At 44.6% G+C, this 15,831-nt stretch overlaps 1 protein-coding gene across 6 annotated transcripts in view; it reads right to left on the reverse strand.

Moving 5' to 3' along the window:
• The window catches only part of mapk8ip3 (mitogen-activated protein kinase 8 interacting protein 3), a 132,850-nt gene that overhangs the window by 27,269 nt on the left and 89,750 nt on the right, over positions 1-15,831 (reverse strand). For all 6 annotated transcript variants that reach the window (XM_078240828.1, XM_078240826.1, XM_078240825.1 and 3 more), the window contains 4 exons: positions 13,732-13,854; positions 10,920-11,000; positions 9,222-9,289; positions 4,758-4,906 (listed from right to left, as the gene is read on the reverse strand). In XM_078240828.1, coding sequence (XP_078096954.1) covers positions 4,758-4,906; positions 9,222-9,289; positions 10,920-11,000; positions 13,732-13,854 — 421 coding nt within the window. The remainder of the gene's footprint in view (positions 1-4,757; positions 4,907-9,221; positions 9,290-10,919; positions 11,001-13,731; positions 13,855-15,831) is intronic.

The following is a 15,831-nucleotide window of genomic DNA, read 5'->3' on the forward strand; positions in this document are numbered from 1 at the left end:
GTGAGGTAGCAGTGCCACCCGGGACATATAACTGGGGGCTGATTCAACAATGTCTATTTTACACCTTCAATGAAATTGAAATTTCCGATCCATATCAACTTTTAGGAATGGACCAGATAGGTGGTAGAAAGAGGATTAAAAGAACATGGAGATTGGATACACTCATAGGATTGGGACCTATCAGCCACATGAAGGATAAACAACACTATGAACTGGCTGGGTAGAACAGCCCATTGTAATTTCTGTGTGGTGGTGCATTACAGATCACTCAGTGAGTCTGACATTTGGCATTTACATACATGTCTTGGTCTGGAGCTATGCATAGCAAGGGCAGAGGCTCCAATTTTCACTCCATCGCAAAAATGATATGAGAAAACTCCTTTTCACACAGTGGTTTGGGTCTAGACAGCATGGTGGAGGCAGGTTCAATCAAAACATTCAAAAAGGAATTAGGCAGTATCTGAAAAGGAAGAATATGCAGGGCTACGTAGAGAAGGCAGAAGAATAGAACGAAGTGAACTGCTCACTCGGAGAGAAGGTCCAGATGTGATGGGCCAAATGGCCTCCTTCTGCGCTATAACAACCTGTGATTTATTTTCACATTCCCTTATCTCAAGCCACCGCACTATATGGATTCCAGACTGTGCCATTTTAGTTACAAATACTTTTATTGAGCTACACCTAGTTCTCAAGGGTTAAATTTGCAGAGCAGCATGACTAACAGGTATAATTTTGGTTTCAAATTGGGTGTCTGATGCAGCAATCCAGGGGCAATGAAAGATAATTTGACATTCCAGCGACCGTGCAAATTCATTGCTACCACTGTAACAATCTCTATTTGATCTCAGCAGGGGTCACTGACAAACGCGGCTGGTAGATTCTGCTCAAGGGGCTGCAGTGTAGTCAGGTTTTCAGAAGGGGACAGAGGAAGCTACAGGAGCATGAGCCGAGCAAGCAGGAAAGTGCTGCAAGGACGGGTCTGGACAGAGTAGACTGGGGAGAAACCACGCTGTCCAGCAGTGCATTCCAGACCTTTAACAGTCACTGTGTGAAAAAGGAGGAGGCCATTTGGCCCATCACATCTGGACCTTCTCTCCGAGTGAGCAGTTCATTTCGTTCTATTCTTCTGCCCTCTCCACATTGCCCTGCACGTTCTTCCTTTTCAGATAGAGTCTAATTCCTTTCTGAATGTTTTAATTGCACCTGCCTCCACCACGTTGTCCAGCAGTGCATTCCAGACCCAAACCAATCACTGTGTGAAAAAGATTTTTTCTCATATCACTTTTGTGTCTTTTGCCAATTACTTTAAATCTGAGCCCTCTCGTTCTCGATCCTTTTACAAGTGAAAAGGTGGAAGATCGCAAGGGCAAGTGGGTTGCAGACAGAAGGAAGGCATTCAGTTCCTCTTGGTCTAGGGGCCAGAATGCGGAGAGTTGTGTGAAGTCCAGCAATACAACCCGCTGAGGCAGGGTAGCCTGTCATGTTCATTAATTTAATGTTATTAAACAGTAATGTAAATCAGGAACCAAAAGAGAAAATGCTGGATTCAGCATTTGGTTTCAGATTCCAGCATCTGCAGTAATTCGTATTTATCCAATATAAATCAGTATCTAAACTGTACATCTCTTCCTGTGGCAACTGCTCCATGCTTGCTGCATTTATTGGTATTTATTTTTTGGACTGAATAAAGTTTACTACTTCCACACTTGCTTCGAGTACAGGTTTGAACAGGCTTTTCTTAAGGATTAAGATTCGGTTCAAGGCTCAGACCTCAACTGATCATTTAAAGTTAAAAATGTTTAAGTTTATTTATTAGTCACAAGTAGTCTTACATTAACACTGCAATGAAGTTACTGTGAAAATCCTCCAGCACCTATTCGGGTACACTGAGGGAGAATTTAGCACGGCCAATGCACCTAACCTGCACATCTTTGGACTGTGGGAGGAAACCAGAGCACCCGAAGGAAACCCACGCAGACATGGGGAGAATGTGCAGACTCCGCACAGACAGTGACCCAAGCCGGGAATCGAACCCGAGTCCCTGGCGCTGAGGCAGCAGAGCTAACCACTGTGCCACCGTGCCGCCCCATTTGTAGCTTTTCTTTTAAAGACAGCTGTGTTTAATTGACGTTTTGTTTTTGGAACCAGCACATTCTGCTCAGGGTAGGGTAGAGTTTTATAGTTAATAGCAAATTGCAGTGGATGCTGGAATCTGAAACAAAAACAGAAAATGCTGGAAGATCTCAGGAGGTCTGACAGCATCTGTGGAGAGAGAATAGAGCCACATTTCGAGTCTGGGTGACCCTTCGTCAGAGTTAGAGTCAGAGTTTTATTGTATTTAGTATAGGTACTATGGAACAAAGCTGTTTAACAATTGAAAAGAAACATCACCTCAGCTGCTGAGATTGAAGAAATATATGTGCAAACTCCACACAGACAGTGACCTGAGGCTGAAATTGAACCCGGGTCCCTGGTTAGCACAGCTGCCTCACAGCGCCAGGGATCCGGGTTCAATTCCAGCCTCGGGTCACCGTCTGGGTTAAGTCTGCACATTCTCCCCATGTCTGCATGGGTTTCCTCCGGATACTCCGGTTTCCTCCCACACTCCAAAGATGTTAGGTTGGGTTAGGTTGATTGGCTATGCTAAATTAGCCCTAGTGTCAGGGGGATTAGCAGGGTAAATGAGGGTTACGGGAATAGGGCCTGGGTGGGATTGTGGTCGCTACAGACTCGATGGGCCGAATGGCCTCCTTCTGTGGGGATTCTATATCTGTGATACTTGTCGTGGATAACTGGTTCAGGTCACAAGGAGTTGCACTGTCACAGATCAGGATTATAAAAGTGGACAGAACGTGAATCACTCCCATAAAAGTAAGATACGTAGAATGTTTGAATGGGACAGACCGGGAATCCTGAGTTCACTAATTTTAATGTTTTGACGATGTATAATTTGATTCACCTCTGAAACATAGCCTATGGGCTATTTTATAAATCATGCAACCTGGTTTGTATCTTGCTGACAAGTAATGCTTCAGCCCATTTTCAAGTGTGGCAGTGAAACTGCCATCATTTTTTAAAATTCATTTTTTAATTCATTGACATAGTCATCGCTGGCTGGGCCAACATTTATTGCCCATCCCTAGTTGCCCGAGGGCAATTGAGAGTCAACCACATTGCTGTGGCTCTGGAGTCACATGTAGGCCAGACCAGGTAAGGACGGCAGATTTCCTTCCCTAAAGGGGCATTAGTGAACCAGATGGGTTTTTCTGACAATTGACAATGGTTTCATGGTCATCAGTAGAATCTTAATTCCAGATATTTTTTATTGAATTCCAATTCCATCACCTGCCGTGGCGGGATTCGAACTCGGGTCCCCAGGGCATTCGCCGAGTTTCTGGATTAATAGTCTAGCGATAATACCACTAGGTCATCACCTCCTCTAGTTATTTAAAACGAATTATAGACATTTTCCCTAGTTGACACATTGGTTCTGTGTAGGTCAAATCAAGAGGGAAAAATCAAAGCATGGAAGGATTTCTAAGGAATTGGGATAGTTAATTTTATTCAGAAAAAATAAGATAAAATACAAGTAGTGATTTTTAAAAATGGACTAAAATATATTTCCTGCTCATTTCAATTGTGGTTGCAACATATTATTGAAGTGATTCTGTTCAAAACAGGCATTCTTTCCTGTCTAAAAAGTCTTGAATACTCAGCCAAGTGTTTCTTAATATCATAGACGCAGATTTCACCAGCACACACCATGGAGTCAACTGAGAAAATTCTCTATACTGCACATCTACACTGGATTAAAATACTTATGATAGCATCCACTTCATGTTGTCCATTCCTACTCATTTTAGCGCTCCACACTGCTGGCCTTCTAATGGCCGTTTCATGATGCTCTCCTTCAGCCCACTGACCCTGAGGTACAAAGACATAGCCAGGAAATAAAGATGTAATCGCCCCAGTTTAACGTCTATTCCATTGCTTTCCCCATTACTGGTGTTGCTAATAAGTCCACGGTATTTACCACCTCAGAATATGCTGGCCCCTAATTTTTACAAGTGCTATTTGTCCCTCTGTTCTGCATGTTTTTCGGTAATTAACGCTTTCTGTGCGGCTGGCCTTTTGGGCTACCGTGTGTTCACGCTCTGACCAGATCTGCCCACCCACACAACCACCACCATCCCCGCAATGTTCTTCAACATCAATTGTCAGAAAAACCAGTCTGGTTCACTAATGCCCCTTTAGGGAAGGAAATCTGCCATCCTTACCTGGTCTGGCCTACATGTGACTCCAGAGCCATAGCAATGTGGTTGACTCTCAACTGCTCTTGGGCAACTGGGGATGGGCAATAAATGCTGGCCAGCCAGCGACGTCCATGTCCCACGAATGAATTTTAAAAATGAATTTTTTAAAATGGTGGTGTTTCACTGCCACATTTGAAAGAGTAGCCTTTTGTCCCTTGTCAACCATTCCCAGGGCTGCCTGCTCACCTCAATGCTAAATGAGTTACAATGGGTTACTCTACCACTTCTTTACCCAACTAAAGTAACCAGTCACTGACCCAATTAATCCATCACCCTTAGGCGTATTGACTCAACATGAATTGATTCCTACACCCATGCTGCATGTTTGCCCAAATATAAGTAAACATCGGCTGGGTCACTTCCACTGCTGGATAAATAATGGCAGGTCTTACGTAGCTGTGCATGACACCATGTTTTCTGCCTTTAGCGCTACCCAACACGTACCTCAATCTGCATTGTTTTAGGCTGAATGACGTGAATCTTGTTCTTGTAGCCACACCAGACTTTGTCGTGCACAACAGCCATGCAGCGGATGGAGTGGTTTGGGCGTCGCAGGTCCATGAGATGGTAATTACTCAGATCCCATTGGCCATCTACTCAGACATAAGTACATTGGTTCAGTTACCGTTAGTAACAAGTGTTTCAGTCTGTCCCCAGTTCCTGCTGGAGTAACTAATCCCAATGTTATTCCGCACCATTTTTATTCCGCACACTGGTGGATTCAATGGACACAATGCGATTTCTTACGCTTTCTCAGTGAAAAAAATGACAAATTCAGCAAAATATTTTTCGTTTGACCAGAGCCACTATTTAAGGATTCTATCGCGACCAGTTCAGATGTTCATTTTCCACATATTAAGCTTTGATTAACTGACTAATCATCATAAGTAGCTAGTGGCTGAAAATTCACAGCCTTTCCGGCACACTCCTGTCACAGGTCTTCTGGAAGCATAGCAGAAGTTTCAGAAACTAGGTCAGTGTTCATATATGCCACATCTTGTCCCTCTCGCTCACTTTCTATGAGGGACTAGCGCAGAGTTTACAGCCCACACTACGGCAGCTCTTAAATGGGTCATGATATTATTAAACTAGCAAGAATGCAGAAAAGATTTCCTGGGATTCTACCGGGACTTGATGGTTTGAGTTATAAGGAGAGGCTGGATAGACTGGGGCTTTTTTTCCCCCTGGAGTGCAGGAGGCTAAGGGGTGATCTTATTGAAGTCTATAAAATAATGAGGGGCATAGATCAGCTAGATAGTCAATGTCTTTTCCCAAAGGTAGGGGAGTCTAAAACTAGAAGGCATAGATTTAAGATGAGAGGGGAGAGATACAAAAGGGTCCAGAGGGGCAATCTTTTCACATTGAGGGTGGTGAGTGTCTGGAATGAGCTGCCAGAGGTAATAGTAGGCTCGGATACAATTTTGTCTTTTAAAAAGCATTTAGACAGTTACATGGGTAAGATGGGTATAGAGGGATATGGGCCAAACGCGGGCAATTGGGACTAGATTAGTGGTTCAAAACTGGGTGGCATGGACAAGTTGGGCTGAAGGGCCTTGTTTCCATGCTGTAAACCTCTATGACTTTATGATCAAGGGGAGGGAATTCCCAGGTTTCTTATCCCTGAGCTAACAAAAAACCTTGACAGGAGACATAAAGCAGGGACTCTAGGGAGCCAGGCCTAGAACACAAGTCTGGAGGATTTCAAAAATTGTCCATTTTTCCTTATTAAGTGGGCCAACGGGTCACATATGGTTTCCAGAGAAGTCCACATTCTCCACTCAGCTAATGGGAAACCTCTTCTGTACTTTGTGGCCTTCCCTAATCAATCAAAAGTGCAGACAATGGAATATGTGCCTCAAGGATTGAAAGAAAGCACCCTTTAATACCAGTGGTCGGTCAAATTCAGTACTTACACCCAAGCCCAACACCTGCATAACCTCCGCCCTGGAATATCTCCAACTGACAATATTTTCAAATATTTCAGATTGACTGTTCTTTTCACAAGGTGATACTGGTGCTAAAATCCAGTTGTGACGATACTGTGCCTTTAAGAAAAGTATTTTAATTATGTTTCTCTGCGGGACGTCTTGTTGGCACCGTGTTGTCTATAGCCAGTGTCCTTTATTGTTACTGAAGCAGTATAAATGATATCAAGTTGATTTTCATAGAATCCCTAAAGTGCAGAAAGAGGTCATTCGGCCCATCGAGTCCGCACCGACAACAATCCCACCCAGGCCCTATCCCCATAACCCCACATATTTACCCCGCTAATCCTTCTAACCTGCACAACCCAGGACACGAATGGGCAATTTAGCTAACCCGCACATCTTTGGACTATGGGAGGAAACCGTAGCACCCCCCAGAGTAAACCCACGCAGACACGGGGAGAACGTGCAACCTCCACACAGACAGTCCCCAAGCCGGAAATCAAACCCAGGTCTCTGGACCTGTGAGGCAGCAGTGCTAACCACTGTGCCGCCCTGAACTAATGCAGTGTTCTGTGGTTTTAATGTTCCCCTGGGATTGCTGATTGGAGCTTGACTGGGGGTGATTGACAGGTCATGTCACGTGACTGAGGGACAGTTATTTTTTCACACGGCATTTTAGCTTTAGTTTTGCTTTCAGAAGCTGCTTGAAGTTAAGAGTAACAGCAGTGTTTTCTCCCCCTCTCTAGAGTTGGAGTTTTTGCTGTTTAAGTGTTGCTGTGTTGCAAGCTGCCACAGGCTAGATTTACCTCTCTGAGGTTAGACCATAAGACATAGGAACAGAATTAGGCCACTCGGCCCATTGAGTCTGCTCCGCCATACAATCATGGCTGATATTTTTCTCATCCCCATTCTCCTGCCTTTTCCCCATAACCCCTGGTCCCTTTATTAATCAAGAACCTAATAAGACTGTAAGACAGGTTGTGCTGTTTGGGGGATATATCCTTCTCTGAAAACTGCTGTCGGGTTGCCTGTCCAGAAGTGTTAAAAAGTTGGGAACCTGACATCACGTGACCCTACTTGTTTTTGTGCTAACTAATGCTGAAGAAGGGTGCATATCTGTGGGATATTGCTTTACATTGGAACAACAGAGATAGCTAGCTGTTAGGAATTATACTGTGTCATGTTTAAGTCTTGTAATTGGTAAAAGTTATGCTAATTCCTTTTGTTATATTCTAACTGTGTTCTTATACAAACTGTGTTTTAATAAAAGCTCCCTAGTGGGTCATTGGAATCATGCCTGGAGTGAAACACTTTATGCTCACCCTAATGCCAAAATCAAATGTAAAACTTAGGGTCTAGGCTAACTTCACAAAACACCTTGGAGTCTCTGGCCTGGATCCTAACACAGTCACATCTCACTGAACAAAACTGCCTGGTTACATTTTTTGGAGCTTTATTACTTAGACATTTTAGTTTCTATGTTTCAGATAACAACAACAACTTATATTTATATAGTGCCTTAAGTGTAATGAAAGGTTCCAAGGTGCTTCACGGGAACAACAGAAACAAATCAGACACTAAGTCACATAAGAAGATATTTGCTGGAATTCTACCACCCCGTCCGCCATGGGAATCGGAGCAGGCGTGGGGCGGACAATGGGAAGGTCTGGTGACCTCAGGTGGGATTTTCTGGTCTCGAGTCGAGCAAGGCCGTAAAATCCCACCCACTGGGTCAGGTGTCCAAAAAGCCTGGTCAACGAGCTAAATTTTAAGCAATGTCTTAAGGAAGAAGGTGAGGTAGAGGCAGGAGGGCGAAGAGAGTGAATTACAGAGCTCGGGGCTCGGGCAACTGAAGACACGGCCACCAATGGTGGAGAGATTAGAATTGGAGATGCACCAAGACACCAGAATTTGAGGAGCACAGATACCTTGGTGGGTTGTGGGGTTGGATGAGATTACACAGATAGGGGAGGGGCAGGTCCACGGAGGAATTTAAGAATATTAAATTCAGGACATATCTATGGGATATTGCTTTACATTGGAACATAACCCAAAGCCAGTGTAAGTCAGCAAGGACAGGCGTGATGGAGGAACGGGGCTTACTGTGAGTTAAAACATAGGCAACAGAGCTTTGGATGACCAGCCAGGGGTGGGGGCGGCACGGTGGCACAGTGGTTAGCACTGCTGCCTCACAGCACCAGGGACCCGAGTTCGATTCCCGGCTTGGGTCACTGTCTGTATGGAGTCTGTATGTTCTCCCTGTGTCTGCATGGGTTTCCTCCAGGTGGTCCGGTTTCCTCCCACATTCTGAAAGATGTGCTGGTTAGGTGCATTGACCCAAACAGGTGCCGGAGTGTGGCGGCTAGGGGAATTTCACAGTAACTTCATTGCAGTGTTAATGTAAGCCTTACTTGTGACTAATAAATAAACTTTATTTTTACTTTACTTTTGCGTCAGAACCGTCGAGTCAACAGATAACGATGGCAGGGTTTCAGCAGCAGGTGAGCTGAGACAGGGACAATGTTACGAAGGTAGAAACAGGAGGTCTTAGTGATGGCACAGATATAGAATCATAGAATCCTACAGTGCACAAGGAGGCCATTCGGCTCATCGAGTCTGCACCGACCACAATCCCTATAATCCCATGCATTTACTCTAGTTAGTCCCCCTGATATCAAGGGGAAATTTAGCATGGCCAGTCCACCTAACCCGCACATCTTTGAGCTGTGGGAGGAAACCAGAGCACCCGGAGGAAACCATATGCAGACACAGGGAGAACGTGCAGACTCCACACAGACAGTGACCCAAGTCGGGAATCGAACCCAGGTCCCGGGCACTGTGAGGCAGCAGTGCTAACCACCGTGCCGCCCACAGATAATTTGTATTCTGAGTACCAGTACAGCATCAGACAAGGGCAGAACAGGATGAGGAATTTTACATTTACCTGTTCAGCAATTGCATTGTTTTTAAATGTACTAACCTTCAGCTCTGTGGAATATAGCCAATGTTCCATCGTTCAGTGCCACCAAGACACGCCCTTTCACATGTCTGCAAACACAGATGAGAAGATTATTTTCAATCTGTCCAGTAATCCTCAAAAGGACAATCTCCATATAAGAACAGGAACCCACTGAAGCACACTAACCCCAGAATAATTATGTATTAATTAACCTACCCATCCCATCTCCTCAGCCAGGGGCCAGCTGCAGCTTCCTGAACTGGATCACCAATTGCTTCACGCTTTGGTCTGAGGGTGGGGTTCTGGATCCAGGTAGCACTGGCTCCAAGTTTTAAATAGTTGAGAATTCAAAGAAGAAATTCCCCACCTTAAAAGCATCTCGAAGGATGTTCATTTTCAGTGGGAACAAGGCCTTATGGAACTCCGAAAGGCAACCATTGGACTCTGGAACTGGAAGCTTTTTACTGTTCACTGGCTTCTCTTGATTGCTTTGGACAATCTCGTTCCCTGCACCCAAACCTGGGTGAGCAGGGAGCGGTGCAGGTTAAGCAAAGTGATGGAACGTTTTCTGTGAAGTGTTTGAGATCCTGAGGTACCACGGTGAGGCATTCCAGATTTTTAGTGGAATCTGGTGGTATTAGAGGTTAGCTATCCTATACTGATAATACTGGAAGTAACACACCAATAATCAGGGTGTCACCTTAATATAAAAACATCTAGAAACACTTATACCATTAAATAAAGCATTAGTGAGGTTCTGCATTTGGTGGAGACAGATTAGTCTAAGGTTTGCATTCTACCCATTGGACCACTTCAAAGGTCTCCATGTCCCCCATTGAACCAGTTCAAAGGTCTCCATGTCCCCCCATTGAACCAGTTCAAAGGTCTCCATGTCCCCCCATTGAACCAGTTCAAAGGTCTCCATGTCCCCCCATTGAACCAGTTCAAAGGTCTCCATGTCTCCCCCATTGAACCAGTTCAAAGGTCTCCATGTCCCCCCATTGAACCAGTTCAAAGGTCTCCATGTCTCCCCCATTGAACCAGTTCAAAGGTCTCCATGTCCCCCCATTGAACCAGTTCAAAGGTCTCCATGTCTCCCCCATTGAACCAGTTCAAAGGTCTCCATGTTCCCCATTGAACCAGTTCAAAGGTCTCCATGTCCACCCATTGAACCAGTTCAAAGGTCTCCATGTCCCCCCATTGAACCAGTTCAAAGGTCTCCATGTTCCCCATTGAACCACTTCAAAGGTCTACATGTTCCCCATTGAACCAGTTCAAAGGTCTCCATGTTCCCCCATTGAACCAGTTCAAAGGTCTCCATGTTCCCCATTGAACCAGTTCAAAGGTCTCCATGTTCCCCCATTGAACCAGTTCAAAGGTCTCCATGTTCCCCATTGAACCAGTTCAAAGGTCTCCATGTTCCCCCATTGAACCAGTTCAAAGATCTACATGCTCCCCCATTGAACCAATTCAAAGGTCTGAGTGCTACCTCCGCCCCCCCTCCCCCAACAAACAGTTCTCTTCCTTAGCTCCATATGTGAAGTTTGGGGCAGAAAGACAAACTCAATATTCTACCCTCCAGGTCTCCCTACCCACCAAATAAACACTGCTTAGGCATTGCTGGCACTGGCAGATGTAGAAGTGAGGAAAAGAAGAGAAACTAATCAATCAATCCAGATCACTGCCTAAAAACCCAATTGACTCAAGGTAACAACTTACACAATGCTGAGGACAGCATCTTTTAGTTTGATGGTGTGCAGGCACTTCTTCCAGTTGGATACCGCAGAGTGTACATAAAGGCTAGCAAGGGAAACAATGCACAGAGATTAGATCTTGGAAATTAATATATACCAAACCAATCACACTGAACACTCAGCAATATATCAGGCTGATAACACAATAAGACAACAGCTTGAATTCAGGTTGATGATAAATTATTGACCAAAAGTTCACGCCAAACAAGTCTTGCTCTATTTGACCAAGAAACTAAACTGTAAAAGATAAATTAAAGGCCAGTGCACAGGACATGATGTAGATTTTAAAATTCTTTTTCCTCTGATGGAGAAATCCAGCACGAGGGGGCATGGCTTTAAATTGAGGGGGGGTAGTTATAGAACCGATGTCAGGGGTAGGTTCTTTACCCAGAGGGTGGTGAGGGATTGGAATGCCCTGCCAGCATCAGTAGTAAATGCGCCTAGTTTGGGGGCGTTTAAGAGATCCGTAGATAGGTTCGTGGACGAAAAGAAATTGGTTTAGGTTGGAGGGTCACAGTTTTTTTTTTAACTGGTCGGTGCAACATCGTGGGCCGAAGGGCCTGTTCTGCGCTGTAATGTTCTATGTTCTATGTTCTATAACCAGTTGTCAATGTGTGAGGATACTGATTTAGCACTGCTGGGATCTAGACTCAGACCTTTGATCAGAAGATAACAGTCTCCTCTTTCCAATGGGGAAACAGATGGTGTGATGACCTGGAAGATTGACTCTTTACCTCTAATCGATCCAAAAAACAATAAAGCTAATGGCTGGCTAGCTCTAATTCAGAAGGCTGCCGGTTCAAATCCCACTCCAGAAACAAGCATAGAATCTAGGCTGCCACCTTCAGGGCTGTGATGAGGGACTGCCGCACTGTCAGAGAGGTTAGCTTTCAGTTGAGATGCAAGAACAAGGCCCCATTTGATCTCTCAGTTGGACGTGAAAAATCCCACGGCACTCTTCAGAGAAGAGCAGGCGAGTTCTCCCTGCTAATATTTATCCTTCAATCAACATCACAAAAAACAGATTATCTGGGCATTATCTCACTGCTGTTTGTGGGAGTGTACTACACATAATTCAACTGCCATGTTTCCCTGCCTTACATCAGTGCCAAGACTTGGTTGTAAAGAAGGTTCACTAGATTGATCCCAAGTATGGAGTTCTTTTTATGAGGATAGCCTGTACTCGGAGTTTAGAAGAATGAGAGGCAATCTTATTGAGATATATAACATTCTCAGGGGGCTCGACAGGGTAGATGCTGGGAGGTTGTTTCCCCTATTAGGAGAGTCTAGGACCAGAGGCATAATCTCAGAGTAATGGGTCGCCTATTTAAGACAGAGATGAGAAGGAATTTCTTCTCTCAGAGGGTTGTGGATCTGTAGTATTTTTTAGCGCGGAGGATGGTGATTTTTAACCAGTAAGGGAATCAAGGGTTATTGGGATGAGGCAGGAGAGTGGAGTTGAGGATTATCACATCAGATCAGTCATGATCTCATTTAATGACGAAGCAGACTCGATGGGCCAAATGGCCTACTTCTGCTCCTACATCTTAGGGTCTTACAAAGCTCTTGGGGATGAGCTTAGGGAAGGCAGTATGTAAATGCAAGTTCAGTCTTTTCTCACCCACACGCTACGCTGACTGAAAAAGTGTTCTGCCTCATCCTTGCCTCTTCCACGTACTGTTCCCTGGTCTCCGTGGCAGAGAGGGGTCCATTTAGGAGCAGGCTTTGTAAAAAGACATACAAATCTTCCAACATATTTCCCATGAATTGCTTGGTTCAGATCCTGGATGCAAGGATTACAAGTCCAGGCATCCAGCACTCTCCTGACGGTGGAGTTTTTCTGTATGTGAGGGACCGTGTTACACCTCAGACAGGTGGAATGGAGGACTTCAATCAGTTAGTCCAGCGTTATTGAATCATCTTGAGCATTTTAAACACCTCTATTAGGTTCCCTGAGATTATTAGCATCAACCCACTGCCCCAAAGTCACAGCAAATGCTCAACAGAGCCAACACATCAGGTGAAAGATGACATTGCCACATTGCTGTAAAACATGGACAGGTGGTCATCAGCAGAACATTTCAAATAACTGCAATGTTCATCTTTTAACATCACATCCTGCAGAAAGAGAGGTGGGATATTCGCACCTAATAGAGCATCCCTTAAAGGCAATGGCAACAGTGTGGGTGGTACGATGGCACAGTGCTTAGCTCTGCTGCCTCAGAGCTCCAGGGACCTGGGTTCAATGTCTGTTGGAGTTTGCACGTTCTCCCCCTGTCTGCGTGAGTCTCCTCCGGGTGCTCCAGTTTCCTCCCACAGTCCAAAAATGTGCGGGTTGGGTGCATTGGCCATGCTAAATTGCCCCTTAGTGTCCCGGGATGCGTAGGTTGGAGGGATTAGTGGGATTATGGGGATAAGGCCTGGGTGGGATTGTTGTAGGTGCAGACCCGATGGGCTGATTGGCCTCCTTCTGCACTGTAGGGTTTCTATGGTTTCTAATAATAGATGGATTTAAAGGGACCAAATCTGTCAACAAAAATTAACAATTCTACACTAAAGGAACGCTACTTACAGATAAAGTAGAGCAAGCCTTAGCTTCCCAATGTAACTGTCAATATAGCTTAGCCAAAGCCACAACCGCACTATTTCCACTTACTCTGTTGCCTATCATCAGGGCTCGAGTGAGATTGCCTAGGTGATTTTCGGTTCTTTAGATTCTCCTCAATGGGACGATTAACCTGGGCATTGACTGAGGTAGCTACGCAATCCTGACTTACCAGCCATTCTGTGCCCCCAGCCACATAGTAGGGGCAGCACTTGTGATTGACCCATTGGTGCGAGCGTTTGCCTCCTGTGCTGGCTGGCCGGCGTTCTGTTCCTCCTTGACTTGTCCATTTTCCCTAAAAGGAAAAGGTAGAGTTCTCGCGTTACACATTTAGGTTTCACGTAGATGAAGACACACAGAGAGAACAAAGAAAATTACAGCACAGGAACAGGCCCTTCGACCCTCCAAGCCTGCACCGACCATGCTGCCCATCTGAACTAAAACCCCCTACCCTTCCTGGGACCATATCCCTCCAATCTCATCCTTTTCATGTGTTTGTCAAGACGCCCCTTAAAAGTCACATATACAAGAACTGTTAAAAGGGACAGGTGTAGTGTACAGCATTACATTCAGCATTTTTTTTTGTGTGTCTGATTCAGTAATATAAATCAGCCTGTTGGACAAAACCCAGGTTTAGACATAAAATGTGTGCAAGTGATATGAGACAGGAGTTTAATTAGTGAGCAATTGAACTGACACAATGGGATAAGCATCTCATTCCTGGCTGCAAATTCAGAGTTGCCATTTGTCTTTCCCTGCCTAATTAGACACGTCAGATATTTTCCTTGTAAAGATCACTTCACAATGATCCTGAAGTGATATGCTGTACTATTCTACATGACTGCTTCCTCACAGCTACTAACCTGACAACCTGCAATACATTCAGTAATGAATAAAAACTCATGCGGTTTATACATCGACTGGCAGGAGGTGCGGATGGCATGCTAGTGCATGCATAAAAGGTTTTAAATTCATTCCACCCATTAGATTCTATAGGTTAACAAAACTGAATTCAATGCAAATTAAAATCAGGTAGATTCTAGAAAGAGTGCGAGATCCTCCCTCCAGGTTACCGCTCTAGCAGTGAAGCCAAAATCCAGCCCAATTTTTATTTATTAGTGACACAAGTAGGCTTACATTAACACTGGCAATGAAGTTACTGTGAAAATCCCCTAGTCCCCACACACCGGCGCCTGTTCAGGTTCACTGAGGAAGAATTTACCATGGCCATTGCACCTAACCAGCACGTCTTTCGTACTGTGGGAGGAAACCAGAGCACTCGGAGGAAACCCACACAGACACTAGAAGAATGTGCAAACTCCACACAAACAGTGACCCAGCCGGGATTGAACCCAGGTCCCTAGCGCTGTAAGGCAGCAGTGCTAACCACTGTGCCACCATATTGTTCATACTTGAGTGTGCAGAGCACAGGTTCCTGGCTTTACCTACCAATGCTGTCAATGGGTGTACGTCCCCGAAATAAGGAATATCAGAAAGCAAACGCAGCTCCTAGCTTGAATAATGACACCTGCAGAACCATGATTGGAAAACGGAACGCAAGATAGATATAGGGAGAACAAAATGTGTACCGGACAATAGTTTATGTGTAGATCACAAAGCAACATATATGCTGGTCACATTCACCATGACAACAATAACCTGAGTTTATCAGTGTTCCACAGTGTACACCATGTACCTGAAACGCCCCTGCTTACTGTGAAGACCCAAGTGCTTTAGGAAGCACGTGTTTGCCTTTTGCGCAATCTCCCATTAAGAACAAAATATGCCAGGAAACATCTTGAAAGGGGGTCAATTGGCTTCCTGATTTTGACATCATTTGATTCTAAGAAATTCTCATGGAACCTTGGGTTGTCATGGGGATGAATAGCTAAGAAGCAAGGATTAAATAGAAAGCTAATTGCAGTGGAGTTAGGTTTCAATTTATGTTTTTTGTTTGGCAATTAAGACTACTGAGATTTTGTGCACATAGAAAATGGACAAGATCTCTCTGAATGGAACCATTTTCGGTTGGGCAGTCTTCAAACACATTTTTTTCCAAGATGGCATCAGAGTGTAGCGACTTCTTGCAAGCTGTGCCCAGCAAAACTTTTAATTCTATCTTTTACTCTCGTTCTATGCTTCTAAAACTTCATTCTAACTCTTTTAAACCGTCTACTATATTAAGTTGATCTTTCTCTACACCCTAGCTATGACTGTAACACTATATTCTGCACTGTCTCCTTTACTTCTCTATGAACGCTATGCTTTGTCT

Source organism: Mustelus asterias, chromosome 23, assembly GCF_964213995.1.
Source record: "Mustelus asterias chromosome 23, sMusAst1.hap1.1, whole genome shotgun sequence".
NCBI lineage: Eukaryota > Metazoa > Chordata > Chondrichthyes > Carcharhiniformes > Triakidae > Mustelus > Mustelus asterias.